The 22,728-nt window shown below is 40.9% G+C and overlaps 1 protein-coding gene across 14 annotated transcripts in view; it reads left to right on the forward strand.

Annotated features, from left to right (window-relative positions):
* Positions 1–22,728, forward strand: part of LOC306965446 (calcium-activated potassium channel subunit alpha-1a) — a gene marked incomplete at its 3' end in the record, with an annotated part of 143,428 nt that overhangs the window by 78,790 nt on the left and 41,910 nt on the right. For 5 of the 14 annotated variants that reach the window (XM_079559874.1, XM_079559880.1, XM_079559877.1 and 2 more), the window contains exons 5-15: positions 6,515–6,590; positions 8,699–8,774; positions 9,883–10,053; positions 12,267–12,358; positions 17,483–17,593; positions 17,668–17,773; positions 17,852–17,934; positions 18,022–18,091; positions 18,801–18,956; positions 19,470–19,579; positions 19,721–19,801. In XM_079559874.1, the coding sequence (XP_079416000.1) occupies positions 6,515–6,590; positions 8,699–8,774; positions 9,883–10,053; positions 12,267–12,358; positions 17,483–17,593; positions 17,668–17,773; positions 17,852–17,934; positions 18,022–18,091; positions 18,801–18,956; positions 19,470–19,579; positions 19,721–19,801 (1,132 nt within the window). Of the gene's footprint in view, positions 1–6,514; positions 6,591–8,698; positions 8,775–9,882; positions 10,054–12,266; positions 12,359–17,482; positions 17,594–17,667; positions 17,774–17,851; positions 17,935–18,021; positions 18,092–18,800; positions 18,957–19,469; positions 19,580–19,720; positions 19,802–20,828; positions 20,841–22,728 lie in introns of all 14 variants that reach the window. The other 9 variants (XM_079559875.1, XM_079559881.1, XM_079559870.1 and 6 more) reach the window with 2 other exon arrangements.

Below are 22,728 nucleotides of genomic sequence, written 5' to 3' on the forward strand. Positions count from 1 at the left end.
TGCGTTTCAACCTCCCCTGCCTCTACAAATGGGACATTGATTAAGAGCAAGGCAGAGCTGTGTGGCTAATGCAAAAGGGCACGCAGAGTTCTTCCTCTTGGAAAAAAAAAAAAGAAGAAGAAGAAAGAAATTAATCTCCCTTAACCACTCCGACTGTAGTGCGCTTAAAGTCCCAGGAGAGTCCTTGTTGAATTAGCATTTGGCTATTTGAGAAAATGCCAGTGCCTCCATCGGGCTGTCAGTTTGAATGGGCTTGTCTTTTTATAGTACAGCAGTTAATGGTACTATTGAAAGACACGAATGGGGTGAAGCTAGTACTGTGAAGTGCATTACTTTCTATATAATTGATAGTAGGCTCTATGCACGCAGATGCCTACACATGACTTCCGATAGTGATCTCCAGACGACCCGATCCTTCCTCTCCCACTATTTTCCCATCAAGAAATAGCGCTTTCTTGCACAAATCAACAAATAGTTCAAGAAAACATCACGGACAGTGAGATACTGATCCGATCGCTATGTGCTAAAAATGGATGTAACGGATGTAAATTCTTGACTGCAGGAAACGTCTGTGTTATTCGAGGTCGGACTTTTTATCTCACAGCTAACGGCTAATATCAAAAAACAACACCACAAAACAACCGATAATTTTTTGAGCAGGCTTGTTTCTGAATCTTGTTGCTATTTTAATTTTTATTTAGTGCTAGCCGTTAGCTTCAAGACAAAAACACTTAACGTGAAGAACAGGAAGTTTCCTCCGGTGAATTCCTTGCTCCTGACGCGATGTCTTTAACATGTGTGTTGGTGACTGTCCACCAGTAACTGCCATGTAATCTTGAGCAATTCATTTTTTTAGACAAGATCTCAGAGGGAAATAATGGAGACAGGATGAGCAAGTGCCGACTGTGGATCCACTCGGAAGTGACGCTCGTGTGCATATCGCCTCTTGGGACCTCATTTGTCAATAAGGCAGGGCAATTCTCTGGTTAGTTAGACTTTCTCCCACAGACATTAGCAGAATTGGTGACTCTGAATAGCAAGTGTGTGGACTGATGGGGATAGGCAACTAGGGATAGGCTCTTAACAGGGAGTACATTGAATTGTTTGAGATTATTGTAATTGCATGATTATAAGGTAACGTACACCTTGGCTTATGTACAATTCAAATAAATACAGCACAACTGCTTATGTTTCTATTCAGGGGCTGACGTCACACATGTTGGATAGCAGAAAAGTGTTTTATGCCCAATTTTCAACATTATTGGCCTATCTTTTTATCACATACCACCTCTTACAATGTTAATGTGATGGTAATATCTGCTCGCTTTGTTTTACGCAGGTAAACAAACGGTTTACAAAAATTGATCTAACAATCTGCAAACGCTTAGCCCACAACTATAAGCATGCACATTGCAACAAAAGATAGGCACTATTGGCTTTGCTAACGCTAGGCTAACAGCATTAGCATCTATTTTTGCACTACCTCAATACTAAAGTCATGTTTAGTATATACAGAATAGTAGTAGCTGCAGTCTTAACAGTTTGAACTGGTCTCAGATTGTAGATCCTACGGTGCTGCTGCCTCCTAGCGGCCAGGCAGGGAAGTGCTTCTTCTTTTTTTTTTACACGGTGTGTTTTCCCACAGAAAGAGGCTTACACTATGTGACACTGGCGTGAATCCATTTACCATATATGGCCTTCCCCTGTCAGCGTGGAATCCTCTTCTAACATGCTTCGGGCACATTCGCTCTAATTCAATGTCACATGACCCCGCTCATGTGTACCATAGAGAAATCCATACATGCAGATTAGTATTTCCAAAGCTGAGACTCTGAAGGCGGTTTTTTAATTGGTAAAGTTTGGATGTGCTACTTGCCCGAGGACATTTTTGTTGGTTTATCTATTGAGCCTCATGGACGATCCCCAACGCTCTCTTTTCTGTAAATCAAACCAAAAGGAATCTCACTTGCACGCTTTTGATTCTCCACCCTTTGATTTTGCTCACAAGGCGTCCGGCGCTCCGTTAACTAATCTCTTCCTGGCTGGATTCGAAGGCTGGTTACGTGTGTGGGTCCGCTGATGCTGATTGATAAAAACGTCCCCCGGGCCAGGCCATGTGACGAGACAAGAAGTAGCCCATATCCCCATAGAAAAAGTCTGAATGGAGGAGGGATATAGCGTGGGCATGCGGCGTGGGCGGGTTGGTAAAGGGGATGTAAAGCTTCTGAATGAGCATCTGGCTGCTGGACACGTGCGTGCAGTGAAGGGATTTTCTCAGCGGCACGTGCTCGCGCTGCATGTGGGGGAGAGTTTCATTGAGATTTTACGCACAAATAGGACAGATGTGTTTTGGGAATTGCGTGGGTGGATTTCTATGGTACAGTGCCTCTCGTTAGTATTCATACACCTTGAACTTTTGCACATTTTGTCATGTTTACATCCCTAAACATAAAGATTTTATTTAGATTTTTTTACTGAACGTTCACACACAAGTAACAGACAACTGTGAAGTGAAAGCAAAATGATACATGATTCTGTTATTTTTCAAAAAATAGAAAAGTGAAAAGTGGGGCGTGCATAAGTATTCATACAGCATTTTCTGAGTGCATTAAATTGCCTTTAAAACATTCCTAATGACTCCAGAAAGTTCACACCTTGGCCTAACGGTTAAATAGAGGCCACCTGTGTGTAATCTACTCTCAGAATAATTTCAGCTCTTCTTTTAGGCCCTCAGAGCTGTGGTCGGAGTGTATTGGTCACTGAACAGCATAATGAAGGTCAAGGAGCACCAGAGAGGTCAGGGACAAAGCTGTGGAGAAGTTTAAAGCAGCGTTAAGTTATACAAAGATTTCCCAAGATTTAAACATCTCCCGGAGCACTGTTTAATCCATCATTCAGAAATGGAAAGAGTATAGCACCACTGCCAACTTACCAAGACGTGGTCGTTCACCTAAACTAAAAGACCGAACAAGGAGGACACTGGTAAGAAAGGCAACCAAGTGCCCCATGATAACTCTGAAGGAACTGCGAAGTGCTGCTGCTGAGCTGGGGGAAACTGTACATGGGACAACTATAAGTCGTATTCTTCACAAATCTGGCCTTCATGGACGAGTGGAAGAAGAAAGCCATTATTGAAAGGAGGCCATAAAAAATCCCGTTTGAAGTTTGCTAGAAGTCATATGGAGGACACAGCTCCATGTGGAAGAAGGTGCTTTGGTCAGATGAGACAAAAATTTAACTTTTTGGCCCAAATGCAAAACGTTATGTATGGAGCAAACCTAACACTGCTCATCGTCCTGAGTGCACCATCCCCAGTTTAAAATATACAGGGGGGAGCATCATGCTGTGGGGCTGCTTTTCCTCAGCAGGGACTGAGGAGAGTGTAAGAATAGTTGGGAACATAGATGGAGCCAAATATGGGGAAATTTTGGAGGAAAACCTGCTGGAGTCAGCAAGAGAACTGAGGCTGGGGCGGAGATTCTCCTTCCAGCAGGACAATGACCCGAAGCACAAAGATAAATCTACAATGGAATGGTTCAATAAAAACATATTATTGTGTTAGAATGGCCCAGTCAAAGTCCTGACCTAAATCCTATTGAAAATCTGTGGAATAATGTGAAAACTGCTGTTCACAAACGCTCTCCTTCTAATGTGACAGCGCTTGAGTTGTTTTGTAAAGAGTAATGGGCTAAAATGTCAGTCTCTATATGTGCTAATCTTGTAGAGTCAGAACCCAAAAGACTTGTGCTGTTATTGCAGTAAAAGGGGGTTGCACAAAGTATTCATTCATGCTGTATGAATACTTATGCAAGTCCCACTTTTTGGTTATCTATTTTTTGAAAAATAACAGAATAATGTATCATTTTTTGCTTTTTAAAAAATAAAAATAAAATCTTTATGTTTAGGGTTGTAAACATGACAAAATGTGCAAAAGTTCAAGGTGTATGAATACTAACGAGAGGCACTGTATATGAAGTGAAGATGCAACACAGAAGCTAAAATAATGCCACAGTGAATGCTGCTTTTTGGCAACTTTACATTTTTTTTCTGGTCAGGTTGTGTAATATTTGACCAAATGAATGATATTTAGGATCTATTCCTGGTTTTTTGTTGTTGTGGTAGACATAATGCTCTATAATGCTTTAAAAAAAAACAGGCTTAAATTCATCCTTGTGAAGAATTGGGACGTTCGAAATAGTTTTATTCCACAACTAACAACTTGAATCTTATGTGTTGCTTTTTTCATTATTTGTAAACAGGACCCATTCTCAGTTCAAAATTTCAGTTTGTAGTGTTCTAAACTACAGGCTTACCAGGTTACACTCCCCTTAGGAGAACAATATTCGGTTTGAACTGCAAAGGCTTTACATTTGCACATTTTTCAAATGTGTCCAATGTAAAGAGGCTTTCTGTGTCTGGCATTGGAATACATAATCCATTTTTCCTAATATATGTTCTTCAACGTGCATTCAAAATGACCAACCTTACCTAGTTTTCACTCATTTTTACTTGTACAATCCTCTCGAGAAAACCCTGCTTCGCTCCATAATCCGAAATGCACTTGTGTAGCTGCCAGATTGTCATTTTACTTTCAGCTCAAGGATGTGAAATTCCTGGCATTTAGCAGCATCTAGTGGTCACACGGTAAACTGCATGTGGTAGTCATTACTGCAGGTGCATGGTTTGATCAGACTGTGTTGACGAGCTAAGGCTATAAGTGCCAGGAATAGTGTTTATTCGACCTTTATTGTAAAAAAGGTAAAGTCCCACTGAGAAAAAAATAAGTGTCCACATGGATTTGGGGTTGCTGTAGTTGGTCAGGTCAAGGTTCATGAGATCAACCGCCTACCTGACCAAATATTAGAGCGTGTGTCCTTTGTTTTGTGGTGACTTTTTAATGGCCAGGCAGTGGACTTTCAGATTATAGCCTGACTGATGACATTGAACAGAACATGAGCCTTCCTACTTAGGCAGTTTCAACAGTTCGATCATTCGTTAATGACCCTTGTCTATGGTAATTCCATTATGACCACAGCACGTGTTAGACCTATTCCACTCACAAGCGTAATCCTCCCTTTCCTAAAATCAATTTATTCTAATCTGCTCTGAAGTTACAACATCGCTGCAGTATGCTCTACTTGTTCGTCATATTCCAGACTTGTTTGTGAGACGGGATTATATTTCTGACAATGCATTAGTTTCATTTTGTTTTTCATCACGGCTAAATCCCTCGGGTAGACTTTTGTGTGTCGGATGAGTGAAAAAGGCTCATGAGGAAACAGTCAACTGGGGACAGCCAGGGAAAATCTGTTTGGGTTGTCCGGATTAGAGCTAGTTTTTTTTTTTTTTTAAAGGAATTCATGTATATCAGGGCGGACATTTTACTCACTGACACCTTCAGGAGACGACTGACGAGGCAGCGGACTCTCGAAATCGTTGGAAAATCTGGATCGGAAGCTTTCTCTTTTTTTCCCGTGATTGGATTAGGATTAGCAGACAGCCCAAAATGATTCCTCCCAGGCTGCTCATCTACCGGCGTACGCAGAGCCAACTCAACACGGAATCCCCCAAAGAGTCTTGGCGGAGAAAGAAGTCTTGTTCAGATCTTTACCAACATGGCTACCGTATCAGGCAGAAGCAAACCCGACAAGCTCGCCTGATCCGCTCCCTGTTGTCCTGCATGCACGTCCTGAGCAACTGGGGTGAAGTATATTGATGCTTAAAGTCTGCACGGCATATTCAGCTTTCCATCCTGATGTGATCGGTGTCATGTCTGGACAGGGAACGATCGAAAATGTGGTTCTACCTTTTTTGACAAATTAAGATCTGATTTCTTTATTTATGGCAACATTTGGTGAACGCCGAAGTAGAACAACAGAAATGTAGGTCTAAAAGCGAGGTCGAACATCTAGCGAAGGTCGCGCGTGAAGGGAGTTGTTTGGGTGCTTGCTGGATCAGTTGAATCCAGTGTTTGCGAGTTTTCGTTGACGTAACTCGAAAATAATAGACAGTGGTCTCTCAGGCGTTCGCAATCAGAGTTTGAGAGCAGAGCAAACATTTTCCATCTTGACTGTTTTGGGGGGATCTTGACCACGTCCAACCAGCCAAAATGGGCAATTGGTCTAAATGTGTTACCAGCCAAAATAAAACCTTCCAACACACGGTAAGATGTTTTTTTTTTTCAAAGCCCTGGTTATATGTGAATCAGTCCAGAAGTCACCTTTTATTCTTGTACACACCATCAACAGACATGGGCTAACACATGAACCGCGGGATCAACGGCGTTATGTAAAAAGACAATGAGGCAGGTGTTGCTTTGTTTGATAATCCCCGAGTGCGGAGAGCCACAAGGAAAAGTAGGGCGCACTTAACTTCACTTAATGGAATGTATAAATAAGCGCCGGACCTGAAAGTGCCTCGCATAGTGTGGCCTCAATGAATTTTAATGGGACGCCTGTGCAACGTTAGAACGAAAGACTAACACTGCTGTTTTCTCTGTTTTTGTCTTCCACAGGCCTGAGGTTTCTGAGAGCGCTGAGATTGATACAGTTCTCCGAAATCTTACAGTTTCTGAATATCTTGAAAACGAGGTAAGAAGTCCAAGTCCAAAGGCTGGAGTCCTTATTGTGCGTTCAAAAGATATCTATCAACTATCAACTAATTAGCTGAAGTTGAGCGATGAAAAGAGAAGAAGAATTTCAGAAGACATGGGCAGGACAATGGCTGGTTTTTTATGCATCAGAGATTATAATCGCTGACACAGTAATTATTCATTCATGCTCGATGGCGGTAAACTACCATTGTAGCCACAGCCCACAGACTGACGGAGGCAACACACTCTCATTCCTTCTTGCCTATTGTACATGTTTTTAGTGGTAGGGGATAGCGGAGTACCCGGAGAAAACGTACTCGGGAACAGGGAGCAGAGCCGGTGCTGGCCCTTCTGGGGCCCTAAGCAAAAATCCACACGGGGTCTACAGCATCCCACGATTATTCGACGAAGAGCGAACCCATTTACGGTCAAAAACGGTTCCACTGTGCAGTAGTACAGGGCAGGAGTGGAACTCAATTCAGGCCCTGGCCCTTTGTGTTTGAACCACTCCACTAACCGCTAAGCCACTGTGAGATTGGGATTTAGGACTAGGCTACTAGTCGTCTATTTCCCAACTTTTCAAAATGGTGAATGGTCACATTCTCTCACTGCTGGTCCCTGACCCACAGTTTGGGAACCACTGATTTAAAACTAATTGAAACCTGCACCTGACTGTTATTTTTGTCTGACCACTGAGAATTAGCCCAACTCGTTTTAGACAGTGCACAGAGAACTGGAGTTACTGTAAGTAACTGCGTGCATGAGAACCGTGTGGATTCATCTCGTCTTTGAGACAAATAGGCCTGTAACAACGCGCTGATTAATTAGTGTAACAACACCATAGTTTGACTGAGATGTGGGGCCCTTGCAGCTGCGGGGGGCCTAGGCACCTTGCATAGTTTGGCTATAGAAAAAAAAAAAAAAAAAATCCACACAAAAAGGCCCCATCTGGCCGGGGAATGCTAACTGCTGTGCCACTGTGTTACCAGTGCAGTGTTATATCATGTTATATAACATTTTTGCAATAAGATAAAAAATGTATGTAGTTTTGCATTGTTTACAAACAAATACAACTCTCTGCCTATTATTTTTTTATATTATATTATATTATATTATATTATATTATATTGCTGTATAGTAGATCTGTCTGTAAAGGGTAGACTAAACATTTTTTTCGTACCTCTCATCACAATACAGTTGCCTATTTTGAATTTGGTGTTTTTCCGTGGATGCAAAAAAAAAGCATCTGCGGGTTTTGGTTGTGTTGTTTTCCATGTATAATAGTCTAGTTCTAGCTTATTTATTGTTTAAAAAAAAAGCACACTTTCAAAAACCTCAAATCTATAGCCCCCAGAGCTCCTCTGTCAGTGAGAGGGAGAGAGGAGCGCAGTCCCACAACACTGGAGGGGCACAGTGGCTCTGTAAACCTGTAAGATACATTGGATATTCCAGCTGCGCTGTATATCTGTAGGATTTGGGTGTTTTTTCAGATCCTTTTGGCCAGGTTTGGCCATTGATACCTGGCAACCCTGTGGCTCTTATAGTTCAGAATATGTATCAAAGAGTCTATTACGTTATGTATACTATATATATTGGCATGCATTAAAAAATATATGTTTTAGCATCAGGAACAAACATTACAGTGACCTATAAAATGACACAAATTCTTATGATGTTAGTAAACCTCTGCCAAAGGTAATCTGGAAAAATATTGAAAATTGTCTGAGCCACTATTTTGAGTTTGACAAAAGAGGCAAACTCGACTGTTTAAGTAAAATTCGTTTCTGGCTTGGTTTAATTATGTTCCCGTTGTTTACTTATTGGCAGTAGATAGTAGTTGTTGTTAATGTACCAACAACAGGCTTAGTATAATGGTAATAGTAGTTTGGTTATGTGGTAAGCTCCAGGCCTGTTCTAAAAACAGATGGAATAGACACATGCTGGAACTAAAGGATATGCACATGTTTCTATTTCAGTCTAGATAGAAATAGAACCTCATATTGAGTTCCAAATCAAAGAATAACATTGCAGACATCATTTTCTGTTGCTATTTTATAACATGACAAGCATAACCTCTATTAATCTGTAAACGTCTTCTCTGTCTAGTAATTCTATCAAGTTGGTGAACCTTTGTTCCATCTTCATAAGCACATGGCTCACAGCAGCAGGATTCATACATTTGGTGAGTGGACATTAGGACACTTTTTTTTGGGGGGGGGGTTCAGAACTCAAAATAGTTACACAATGCTTAAGCTACTGGAACGAAAGCTCTGCCGAAAACAATTAAACTAGGCTATGCTAAAATATAGCCATACCGTACAGATAACCACAGCACATGAGTATCACTCCGCAGCACAGGTGTTTGCAATTAAGTACTAATGAGGCCTACTGTACATGTACCTACACGACTATTTACAGAGGGGATTTTTCTACACAAATAACTTCATGGCATCACTTAAAAAAGGTAAAAAACTTCCACCAAACAGGACTGGGAAGGAATTTTGATATTTTAAAGCAATGTGGCCACAACAGAAGTTAGAAAAAAAACTGCAGTTGCATGGGTTGAGGCTGTATATCTTATTTTCTATGAACTTAAGCTAAGCCATTTAATTATGGTATAATGGAATGAAATGTGATGCTTTCTAATGACATTTAAGGCTGTTTGTGTTAATGACTTTTACTTTTACTTTTAATGCCCTGTGGAAACACTGTTAGGCCTATTATTTGCCCATTTTTGTTGTACTTTGCCTCATACTAGCTTACTAGTTAGCCCACACTACACGACTACACATAACGCCAACAAACGCTAAGCTAGCAAAAACGTGATGACAAAAAAGCAACTGACCTACTGTTAATAAACTATCTTTATTTTTATGCAGATTCACCCACACAAAAAAATGACAGCTTTGGCTAATTTGTGTGTATTTCATTTTAGTATATTTATCACTTGTGGTAGCCCAGTAAATGCACAGAATACGATTAACCACGCAGACGTCTTTCAGTGTATGCGTATGTGTATACGCAGAGCGTGATATAGCACTTGTTTACCACTAGATGGCAGCCTCCGACCTTGTATTGAATATCCACCATTCAAATTAACGATGTCTTAATGCAATGTAAATGCTATTATTCTCTTACTATTTTTTATTGTATTATATTAAGTTATAATTTGAGGGGAGATACTGCAGGCATTTTTTAATTTACATGCCGTGTCACACCTTAAAGCTGCAATTACAGCATGTGAGTGGATAAAGGATACTCACTAATCCAGTTTGTTTGTTTTTTTGTAGGTGGAAAATTCAGGGGATCCTTGGGAGAACTTCCAAAATTCCCAGTCGCTTTCCTATTGGGAATGTGTGTACTTGCTGATGGTAACGATGTCCACTGTGGGCTATGGGGATGTCTATGCAAAAACCACCTTGGGACGGCTCTTCATGGTCTTCTTCATCCTGGGCGGTTTGGTAAAAAATACTACAATGTTTATTATTTCCCCTTTACTCTCCTGCCCCTTTGACCAAACCCTGCCTGCCCCCTTCTTGAAATACTGTTATGAACTGCTAAAGAATTTCAATATAGGAATGTATTTTGACTCATGTTGTTTAGATTATACTGCATTATTGATACTGTTCAGTGGGTTCAGAAAGCGTTCCGACCTCTCTCTTGATTATTTTTATTGTTTCATGTGGCAGTCTTGATACAAAAAATTATTATTTTTAAGTCAAAAAACCTAACTCAATCAGGAACAAAACATAACTAAAACTAACTTTGCACATTTGTAAGGTAACATTTGTACACTGCAAAAAGTAAATGAATTGAATTGAGGAAATGTATCCTGTTTTTGTCATTTAGACACTTTTTCTGATCGGACCTAGTTTACTTTGCTTGTTTGAGGACATTTCAGACCAGTTCTAGGGTAAATCTCGCTTGAAATAAGAAAGTAAAATTGCCAATGAGATAAGACCAATTTTCTTATCCCATTGGCAAAGAAAATGACCTGAAATAAGGACGAAATGTATCGAAACAAGTCAGAAACATCTCAGAACAAGTGAAATAATCTAGGACAAATGCCCAACAACTTCTTAACTAGTCAAAACAACTAAAATTTGGATTATTATGCTCAAATTGAGATGTTTTTACTGATCTAGTTAATTACTTTTTGCAGTGTATAGGCTGTATTTGCACATATTTTCAAGCATTTACAACATTTGCTGACGTGTTCCATTGCTCATGTTCATAGTTTCTATCTATACTTTATATATGCATTGCCCTAATACAGAAAAGTACAGCCACTTTATAAACCTGAATATGGCATTTTCAGTATCAGACTTCGACATAACACCATAGGAATAAAAAAAGAGGGAAAAGAACACTTCCTGAACCCACTATATTTCCCCGATGAAATATACATTTAAATCAGTTAACCCCCTGTATCCTGTCTGTAATCTGTGCCTCTCCGTTCCCTACTCCCTATGTGCCAGCCCTATTTGTTGTCCGAATAGAGTAACAAGCTACTGTATTGTCTTAAAATGTGGTTAATATTTTTTAGAAGCAGTTGCGGTTTCAGGACCTCCCTTTTCCCGTGTCCTCTCCCACTTTTCCAACAAACACGGGAGCAGGCGGATGAGGCTTAGGCCCGGCTCGACTGTTACCACAGTGGCAGCAGCCTCCCACTCAACCTTTTCACACCCTTTTGATATAGAAATGCTCAAAATTCCGAAGGAAGACACAGGGCGACGGTTATTCTTATGGATGAGGTGCTTTATGCTGTAGATTCTACCTTTTAAGCTGCTTTTTCCCCGTTTGACTGCCAGCATGCACAGGTACATGCACTGTTGACTCTCAACTTCTCCCCTTAAAGAACAGACTTTTACTTTCGCTTTCATGACGTAATGATGATCTCCAGCTGTGTGGACGTGTGGCGCGTCGTGGCCATGGAGATCGATGGCGTGTTTCCCCCCGCGCTGAGAGCTCTGGAAGTCTTTAGGCCCTGCTTCCTATCAGCAGCAGCGCTTGAATAATGACTCCAGGCTGGAGGTATTTTAGAGCCAGGGATCATATCAAAGTCACGTCATTCAACCTTACTGCCTAAGACGCCTATGGGCACTCTTTCTAAGCATGACTTAAGTATGTATTTATAGGAGAAGAGACGCCTATTGGCCTACTGTAAATGTGTAGGATCGTCGCGAGCTGCATTCGCTGTCAGGGGAGATTAAGTAAAGCCCGTCCATCGCTCATAGGTCATTAAAAAAAAGCACAGTGGGATCACAGGCTCTGCGTCCTTTGCAAAAACGCATCCAGCTCATTTCCCAAGCCCAGCAAATGAGTCTTAATGCGCTTTGCAGCTGTGGAACATCAGGTAGGCCTATTCAAATCAGCCTGCTCCATTGTCTGTGTTTGTTGGACAAAACATGGCACTTAGGTTTTTACTAGTTGGAGGATGAATCTATAAAGATCTTGGACAAAGAAATTGGAGCGACTTAAACATAACTGGGGCTTGGACAATTTTTTTGCACACCGCTCTTTTCTCTTTGCTTTCCGTATGGCTGTCTCCCGGCTCTCATACTAACGAAAGCAAAGTGGCGTTTTCTATTCAATCGGGATGCTTGCAGCAGCTACTACTAGCATACTAGTCCCTTTTTTTAGTCTCTTCTTCTGTCTCCTATCTTCTCCTTAGGCCATGTTTGCCAGCTACGTCCCTGAAATCATAGAGTTAATAGGAAACCGCAAGAAATATGGTGGTTCCTATAGTGCGGTTAATGGGCGAAAGTAAGTATTTTCAGACGGTTCTGCTGTTTTTTTTTTATGTGTGCAGTAGAACCCTCTCTGCATGCCTTTTTTTCTTTCTTTTCTGTTCCATGCATGTAGGCCATGTTTGCTCGCTACGTGCCAGAAATTGCTGCTCTCATCCTTAATCGGAAGAAATACGGAGGGAGTTATAACTCGACACGAGGCAGAAAGTAAGTTGAAATCCAGACAAGGTGTGGTTGTGTGACTCAGTACTCAACCCCCCTCCGCAGTTAAAGATGTAGATACAAAAGGGGGGGTTGATAACAGCTAAGAAAAGTAAAGATCTTTTATAATGTGAAGTCACACTGCACGACTGGAGACCTTGGCCATTAGGACGCACATGCCCATTTCTCTGCTGTCATCCTCTCTGTCCATCTGCACCTCTGTTTTTTGTCTGCCCTTAACCCTTAGCCTTTCCTCAGCCATTCATGTCGTCTGTCTTTGCCCCGTCCCTAAACATCCTATGCTGCACTTTTATACAAAAACAATTAGAGCTTTCGTGACTAATGTTAAGAGTGAAGATTGGTCCTAAATTTAGAGAACTCAACAATAGTCATGAAACCCCTACTGTCCATATTTAAGGAAAAAAAAGTACTGTTTCGTTCTTCGTCAAGTACATCACAGCGGTCTTTTCAAACTCTTGTTTTGTTTTGCACGCTTTTACTCGTTTATTTCTTTTTCATTTTTAGCTGCACTCCTCGCATGCTTTCTCGTGATCTGTGGCTTTTTCATTGATTGCGCGCTCCATGAAAAAAAAACGTCCAAACTCTCCTCCTTCCGCAATCGTCGGCCATCGCACCATCTCTGCTTGACACGACTCTGGCCCTGATCTTCAGTCAGCTCCCACACCCTGAATGCTGGATGCCTCGCTCCCCATTTTTGGAGGCTCTCAATTGCTTATGGCTTGCTCTGCTTGCTTTGGCTCCGTCGATGCTTGCTTTCTCTGGGTTCTCGTGGTTGTGGTGCTGTGATGAAAGTGTGTCCAAAGAAATGTGCCGTGTAACTGTGTTGATGTGTAAAGCTTTGGTTGTTTTGTCAAATGTACTTGAAGCTATTATCAAGATTAGGGCTGCATCAAAGTAAGCCATCATCTGTTCTTAGTGGTTAAAAAAATCATCGTCATTAGTCACTGACGAAGCTTCTTTAATGAGAGAACACTTAAGGTGAGATGCTGCAGGTGAGAACATAGATTTTTCACGTAGTCGTCAATGTTGAGATTTTCTACTCTTGGCCTTAACAATATTTTGATTGGGGTTTTTTTTCTGAGAGACCTTTGCATATCTGTTTCCTGGCCTCATTTATTGAGCTTTGAACTGCAAAAAACAAGGCAAAATAATAAAAGATTTTGTCCCCTACAGGGAAATATACAATGACAGAAAATTGTCATATTTACATGTATGTCAGTAATCTACAGCAAAAGTTTAAAATTGTTTTCTCTAAATCTATTTTTCTCCCTATTCACTTGCATTGTCTCACCTTAAACTACAAAGATACAAACACATTTTAGACACATCTGAGAGAATAGGTATTGGGGATAAGTCTGAAAAATTAAAAGCTAATACAATAATTACCTGCATTTCAGAACAGGAGCTACCGGATTAGCAGGTTTCTAAACACAAAAAGATTATTATTTCTTTCTCTAGAGGACCCCCTCCATATAATAACAGCTTTTGTGATTAGCAAATAGCTATCTTTATTTAATAGCAATTCATTATCCAATTGTGCAGCCCTGATCAAGATAACTACCAAAGTGCCTTCCTCTTTTTGTGGCTCAAACTTTACTGATAGCTCATGTCTCAGGGTTAGTGAGGCCAAAAATCTACTTCTCTCCTGTCTAACGTCATTTATACTTTCTTTCCTCAATCGATTTGAAAACCGATCTTTGCTCTTTCCAGGAGTTATGAGCAGAGCCCTGCATTAGACAAAAACCTTTGTTTGATAATGCGTGCCTGTCAGTGAGAAAAGATTGATGAAATGTTATGTTTGGCCGGCGACCCGAGCCGAGGCGCGCAGATGGGTGCTGAGTGAAGCCCTTGTCAAAACTGTGTACGCATTTCTCCCACACACTTTATTTTCTCCGTCCACACTCCCCCTCCATCTTTTTGGATAAACCGACAGTACGCACATATGGCAGTCATCAAAAGATAGCCGCTAAGTACACAGATTACAAAGACTCGGCGCTGAACGGCCGCATGAGTACACGTTGGGAGTTTTCGCAAATCACAGTCGACACATGCAGAACTGCTGTGTCATGTGGTTTCACTGTACTATTGCCACTGGGGTTCAGCGCTCGCGAATTTGTCGGCATGAAAAGACTGGAAATGAGATTTGGGAGATTATGAATCTTGACTTGATTACACAGCGCACAAACAATGAGGTCACGATACTTCACTTGGTGGACTTTTTGGTTTCATCTGACGTCATTTGAGGCAGGAATTGAATTGGGCTTGTGCATGAACAGTTGAATTCGGACTTGTATTTAAACTGCCAATCTATTGCAGGAATCCATAATTTAAAAAATTTGCGCTATGCCAATTCCGACCATTAATTGTGATTTCAATTTGAGCCCTAACTTGAGAGCTATTATTACAGTGTGATGTTCATCACTGTTACTTTGTTGGAGGACTGTATCAGCATAAAATAGACCCACAAACTCAAACTGACAGTGCTTACCCTTTCAGCCGTCAAGTGTTGGCCTTCTTCACTCTGCATTGAGGTTCTGTGGTTTCCATTATGCTTCTATAGCCCAGAGACACTAGCCTCTCAACCCTGGCTGAACTCTGACACGCACAATTTTCACCGAGACGTCCATGCGATGCTATTAATTGCTAGATTTCTAATATGAAGTTATGAACTTCAAACAGTCATTTTTGGAGTTGAAACGCTTTAAATCTCACAGTTGCAGCGAAGGATTAGAGCAGTATGAAGCCAGTGTCCTTTCTTGACGATGTTTGAGCTCTGTGTTGTCAAACAGCTGTGGACCCATTGAACAACCCTGGTGGACACCCCGGGTGGTTTCCGTCACTGTGCATGTTCTGTCTGCATGTCCTTTTTATCCCGTAGACTTTGTGTGGTTAAGTTTTTTTTCATGTGCGTGGGTTTACCTTTTGTTTTCTTAAATATTCTGTTGAACAATGGAAATTATCATGTTGTAACCGAAAATAGATTTGACCCGATTAAGATTTCAAATATTTTAGGAAAGGATATGCTACCTTCTATATATATGCCAGGGCCCTTTGCAAAATATTGATTGGCAGCCACTTTTAACCAAATGAGGTGATTCTTAATTCCTTAGAGGTGCCATGAATGAGCGTGCCACAATCAAATGAATTTATGTGCAAACCCGGCACAATAATGCACTAGACTTCCTGCAAAATAACATTTCTATTTAAACTGGGATAGCCATTTTTTGCCATCTGCTTGAACATACAGTGTATTCAGTAGATGATCATACCCCCTCATTCATTCCTATGTTGAATAATAAACTAACATAAATAATTTAATAAATAAAGGCAATCAGGCTTTAAAATCTACTCCCAGGCTTATATAGAAGCTGCACAGTGGACGTTTTTGCTTTTATGTGCAAAAAAAAGTACAAATATATTCTCAGGTAATCAGCGTCGGATTTTGTCAAATAGAAAATAAATATATATAATTTTGGCTTTTCAAATGCTGCATTGTAAAATACTAATCAATTAAAGAGGTCTGGAAACTTTCAGAACCCACTGTAGTTTGTTTATAGCAACATCTCTACTTTAAGATTCTAAAATGAAAGATATCTCCTGCCAAACAGTACGACCACACAGTCCGTTTCCCTCTGTCCAGCCCTGAAGCGATCACAGGCTGCTCATTAGATACTCCGAAAGGACAGAGGCGACATCTGTGGATCTCATCATGTCCCACAACATCCCCATGCTGCCCCTCTCTAAAGCCCTCTCCCAAGTCAACTGCACTCTCAGCCCTGCCAGTCCATCTGCTTCAAGATACAGGAATACTCTCTGATGTCATTCGTCATCAATAAAGATTTATGTCTCCTTCAGAACTCGCCAAACTGAGCTATACGTTTTAGACGCCAACTGTTAAAGGTTAATGTCTTAGCCAGGCATTACCTCTTCTTTCTAAGAGCAGCATAATGGATCGAAGAAAATCTGTCATAACAAATCAAGCGTCCTGATACATACTTGCACATGACCACAGTAGAGTAACCTGATATTCACTGAGCGCTCCAGAAACAAGACTCCCCAAAGTAAAGTGCTTCCATTGTCTCTTGGCACTTGTCACCGAGTTGTGGATAAGACTTTTGTCATTACACAGGTCAACATTTGGTACTTAGGCTTTCTGCTGAGTGTCCTCTCAAATCCATGTCACTGGGACGTGGGCTTCTACTGAACATGGACGTCTAAGTTGGGGATCCCACTTTTATGTCCGAGGTTAAAAGAAGCTGTTGGTTTTCAGTTGAATGTCTCAATTCTCGATCGGATAGCCAGCCTTCATAACGCAAAGTTTCTGACATCAAAGGACTGAGTGTGGTTGAAGGGCAAAAAGGGGAATAACCTCAAGTCTAAAAGCATTTGAGTTTGACTTCTCTGTGTCTAATCAGCCATCGCTCCGCAGGGCTCTGCCAAACACACCGCTGATTTACTATGAGCTTCTGTCACAGACCTCCAAATCACTCTGACCGTTTTAGCAAAGCTCTGTTTTAGGAGAATATTGATGTACATGTCTTTGTCAACATCCATTCAGTTCACAGAACAGTGGTTTGGCCACAGTGCCGGTTTCTCTATTGAGACCGGATGACAGTCTGGCCACTGTGGCTTCTGTAATTATATCTAACGTTTTAAAAAGTGGCTAAGAGCTGAGTGTTTGATTGCGCTCGTCGTGCACTTTCATTACATGGGGGAAAATGTTCACTTTGATGGCAAAAATCATATAACTCAGTGCCTAGTCCAGCCTGAAGAAATATTTTTTGACAGTTGGACGGGTTTTTTCAGTCTGTATTTTAGTCTGGAGTGCTTTGGTTTAACTGATTATCTTTGGGAGGCCGGCCAGTGTCTGCAGTGATTTATGTTGCACACTCAAGCTGATTTCTACCCCCCCTTCCAGGCACATTGTGGTCTGTGGTCATATTACCCTGGAAAGTGTCTCCAACTTCCTCAAAGACTTCCTACACAAGGACAGGGATGATGTCAATGTAGAAATTGTTTTTCTCCATAAGTAAGTCCTTTTTCTCATACAGATGCACTTAGCAGGTCCCCTATACTAATCCCTCTGTACTCATTTGCTCTCAGTATTTCCCCTAATCTTGAGCTGGAAGCCTTGTTCAAACGCCATTTTACCCAAGTAGAGTTCTACCAGGGATCAGTCCTCAACCCCCACGATCTGGCCCGCGTCAAGGTACCGCACGCCAAACAGTCAGGCGCCTTTACAGTGGTCAGCAGGTGAACAATAACTGTTTCACTCCTGTCCATGTAGATCGAAAATGCTGATGCTTGCTTAATCTTAGCCAATAAATACTGCCCAGACCCAGATGCTGAAGACGCCTCCAACATAATGAGGTCAGCGCCTTCTACTTTTCTCTAAAGCCGTAACAAGTTGTCATCACATTGTGCTAAATAATGTTGCCCATTCATAATTTATTTTAGGGTTATCTCAATCAAGAACTACCATCCGAAAATCAGGATCATTACGCAGATGCTGCAGTACCACAATAAGGTATGTTACGCTATCCTATCCTTATGGATTTGTTACCCTGTTCTGTACATTGCACGGCAGACACCAGAAAAATAAACAACACAGTCTGCAGTACTGAATGAGTCCAGCAGAGGGCTACAAGCTCTATGGTTGAGACCCGGCGAAGTACATTGTAATAGTTGTTCTCAGCTGGCAGCTCATAGGACTGATTGATTGTCTTTTGTTTTAAATGAATAAATAAAAACAGAACATTTACTAAACAAAATAACAAATAAAACAACAGAAGTCTAGGAGTAGGTTGACACCAAAATGTATAGAAACCTCCTCCCAGCTGTAATTTAGCCAATTTATAGCTTCCCATTTTGCATCTTTATTAATGGCTGATTGTCTTTGATACTCAGCCTTAAGATCAATGCTGAAATCAACATGTATTTGTGAGGAATACTGCATGTTCATACTCTAGTATAATAAAGCAGGGTTGAATGACAAATATAAATTTTAAAGGAATATTTTTATTTTGGTGATATGAATGATAGGTTGAAGGTGAGTTCCCAAACTACACCAGCTCAGCTAAACTGTATCTTTCTTTATGATTGTGTTATATCTCCATAATCAGTGTTGGTCTGAAATGCTTAAGCCTGAGTAGAAATGATTAGTGAATGTTTGCACTAACGGCATGTGTCATTGATGTTTGTGTGTGTGACCCCGATGCCTCCGTCCCGTGCTGTAGGCCCATCTGCTGAACATTCCGAGCTGGAACTGGAAGGAGGGTGACGATGCTATCTGCCTGGCAGAGCTCAAAGCTGGCTTCATTGCCCAGAGCTGTCTGGCCCAGGGCCTGTCCACCATGCTGGCCAACCTCTTCTCCATGCGCTCCTTCATAGAGGTAAGGCTTAGGATAAGATCCTCCCTGGGCTTGGCTGCTTTTCAGCTCACTCAGATGACTCCACAGAAGGGTTTATCACATTTACATTTTGGCCTTGCCACATAACAATCCTCTGCCGTATATGAGGTTTAAGTGCAGTCAGTAACTGTACTGCTTACAGATGGAATAGATCTATTCAAGTACACTCAATGAGAAATACTGACATCTCTGTTTTAAAAAAGGCCCGTCATTGCCGTGCGCTCAGTCACACTGACACATCATATTTTACTCTGACATTTCATGTGGAATCTGTTCAGTGTTTTGCGGCTAAAAATTGAAGAGGTGCTTGCTTCCATCAAAGAAATGTTCTCATGTCATAAACATGATGGATCGTCTTATAATGGCCAGGCTCATGTTGAGGGTGGAACATCTGCAGACCACATTGTGCTGCTTCTGCTATAATACACAAAAGAGTGAAAAACTATTGCTTTCTTTCCGTCTCCCCTATCTCACTTCCGCTCTTATGTTTGTCAGATTGAGGAAGACACGTGGCAGAAGTACTACCTTGAAGGAGTGGCTAATGAGATGTACACAGAGTATTTGTCCAATGCCTTTGTAGGCCTCTCCTTCCCTATGGTTTGTGAGTAAGTATCACTCTGGCCCTGTCAGCCGAGCATCATCAGGAAGTGAAGAAGCTCATTTAGAAATCTGTCTTTGGTTTTGGATCAGCGGTCAGTCACAGACTGAGGCCCATGTGAACAATAACTGATCATTGTGTTTTTCAGACTGTGTTATGTGAAGCTGAAGCTGTTACTTATCGCCATCGAGCAGAAGTCAGAACAAAGAGAGAGCAGGTTTGTACAAACGTTCGCATTTGCCACAGATTTTATTGCACATGTAGTGGTTCTACACAATTTTTAATTACATCCATACTTCTGCCAAGGCTTAGCAGTTCTTACTCTATCTTTTTTTTGGACGCCAATGATTAAGTCCATGTTTCCAATTTAAATCCTTTTGTGTATATGATGACAAATCAAACCAAGTGCCAAAATTTATTTGATTTTAATGCTTAATGAAAATGGTCTTGTCTCATGTCTGTTTGTAAAACCTTGAGTTTTTTAATAGTACTTGTAATAGAGTACTCTATCACTTTAGGGGGTGGTACTTCAGATATTTTAGAACTAGTACTTGGTTTACGATTAGTGTTAATCCTGACCCTTATGTTTTGTTAATCAGTAACCAAAACAATAAAACGGATTGATAATGTTATTAATTCCATCTGAGCAAAACTATTTTTTAAATTGTTTTTTTGTTGTTGTATTTTACGGTATCGGTAGCACCTTAATTTGTTTTTTAGTACCATGAGGGCACCCTCTAATTGTACCCAGGTCTAAATAAGTTATAATGTACAGTCCAGGTGCAGCCCCACCTGTAGACAACAAAGATGGGTTTTGTTTCGATTCAGAATCAAGGGGTGACACTATTTGCTCTGCATTTTTTTATATGTTCCTAACAAACCCAACTGTGATATAACTGTGTCCCTGTTAAGTCTGTATACCCACTAACGCTCCGTCAGTGTCTTATCACCGATAACAACATGAAGAGTCTTTTCCAGTAATTGCAATTGCCAAATCCCACTCACCCTGTCCCATTCACTTACATGTCAAATGTATTTGTTCACTGACAATTTCCACATTAACATAAGGACATTTAGATTTTGTTTTGTATTTAGTTCTACACGTTTTACCCCATTGGTAATTCACACATTTTCTATACAGTGGCACCAAATTCGTACAGAGAGACCGATTCCACCGTTGGTTATTGCTCCTTTCCGTTATTTCCGTTATGTTAATGCTAACTGTTTGATTTGAGATTTCTTCTTGTTGTTTGCAGAAGCCGAAAGCGGTATGCCCTCTACCTTATCTTACTTCCAAAGTTCCACCCAATCTGCACCACTTTAACGCTTCTGACTTTGGGAGTTTCCCCAAGGATATTTTTCCAAACACTATCTCACAGGCCTCTTTTTTTCTAACTTTTTTATGGTGTCCCTCGTGCTTTAATGCACTAACTTCTTTGCAGGCAGAGAGAGGATAGATAAATTGGATGTGTTTGTAGAAGTGCTGTTTCTTTGTCTTCGCTGTTGTTGATGTACCAAGGCCAAACGCTCACCCTTTCCATGTACTTTTGATCTTTTCCGTTTTGTCCTTTACCAGTCCTTTGCTTAGTTTATTTCTCTCACTTTGAGTTCTTTTTCAGTGTCGCTCAGTCGTTCCCTTAGCTTTATTTGGAGAATAATTCAACTTGTGGTGTCTTTATCCTACTGCCAGAACTAATGATTCTTTGAAATATACATGGTGGTGCTGAATTGGGATCAACTTATCTCAGAGCTCACATGTGGTGTTGACAAACATCGATAATCTCTTTTATTTCATTGCTATTTAGCTGAAAGACCTATCTGCCTTTGCTGCAGGCTCTGGATATTATAGCATGTCTTTTTATGTTTCCCATCGTACACCAGCAGCACCTCACCACTCTTTTCTTTCACCCATCTCACACATTAGGAAAGGCATGGAATTGTTGAATTTGGATAGCAATATGTTTATCCAAAATTGAAATTTCTAAATCACAGGCTACAAAATCCACAAGTGGGCCACTGTTCATGTTCCATTCCATCGGCCATGTTTCCATGTTTTCCATGTGCCCATCTGTGCATGTATGTGTGTGCGTCCCGAAGCGTGTGGAAGCGCGTGTGCGTGTGCATCTATGTCCATCTCCACCCCATGTGCGTCATGCTCGTTCGTCTCTCGAGTAGATGTCCTCAAGTGAGGTCACTTCCTGTCAGTTTGGTGTTTGAGAAACAATCCAACTGCACAGAAGTTACTGCAACCGTCTGCATCTACGTACCTGTCCCTTTAACTGTACTGCAGTGGCTATGCCTTTCTGTTTGACTGTCCTCATGCCGTTTGCTAACTGCATGCTAACACTTTCACATGAGGTGTTTGATGCTTGTGTTGTTGCTCACAATATGAGGTTTTGATGCTGCTGTTCACCACTTTGCACCCAACTGGAGAAAATGGCTTGTCTGATGAACCTGTCAAATCTCAGATTTGGGCAGCAATGTTTGTGAATATTGAGTTTTGTTTTCTTCCTTTGTTATTTTCACTAAAGTGCATGCAAAACACTAAACTCTGGGGGCCATTCAATCTGACTGAATGTTTTGCTAATTTCCTTGTACAGTGAGGAACCACAATCAGGCCTGCATGAACAGTGCTATTTGACAATAACCTGATGTGTATATGGATTCAATAGCTCCCTTAACGTTTTTGTCTCTTAACTCTGTGTCTATTAACAAAGTAACTATTTTCAAAGCCCAGAGGAAAGAACAACACAAATGAATCACATTCTATCCACTTTATAAAACATCCCAGTTCATTCTAAAAGTGCAGACACAACACTGCTGTAAACTGACAGACCACAGACGTCAGGTCTTTCCTCTGGGCTTGTGTTGACATAGGAGTGACCTTTAAGGTTTGATGGTTCAATGTTGAATCTGTTTTGCACTCACATCATTGATGACTGTTGCCCACAGGTAACCATTAATGAGCCGTGTGTGTGACTGAGTGTATAGGATGTCTGTAGGGTGTCCAATCTGTCTCCGTCTAATTAATGGGGAATGATACAGCCAGTTGACAATCTCAGAATTTTATTAGCACTGAACTAAAGGAATGAAAATATTAGTCTATCAGTTTTAACACATTAGAATCAATCGACACCCATATTCATACAGATGGAC

The sequence above is a fragment of the Gobius niger genome (assembly GCF_951799975.1).
Source record: "Gobius niger genome assembly, chromosome: 7".
NCBI classification, from domain to species: Eukaryota; Metazoa; Chordata; class Actinopteri; order Gobiiformes; family Gobiidae; genus Gobius; species Gobius niger.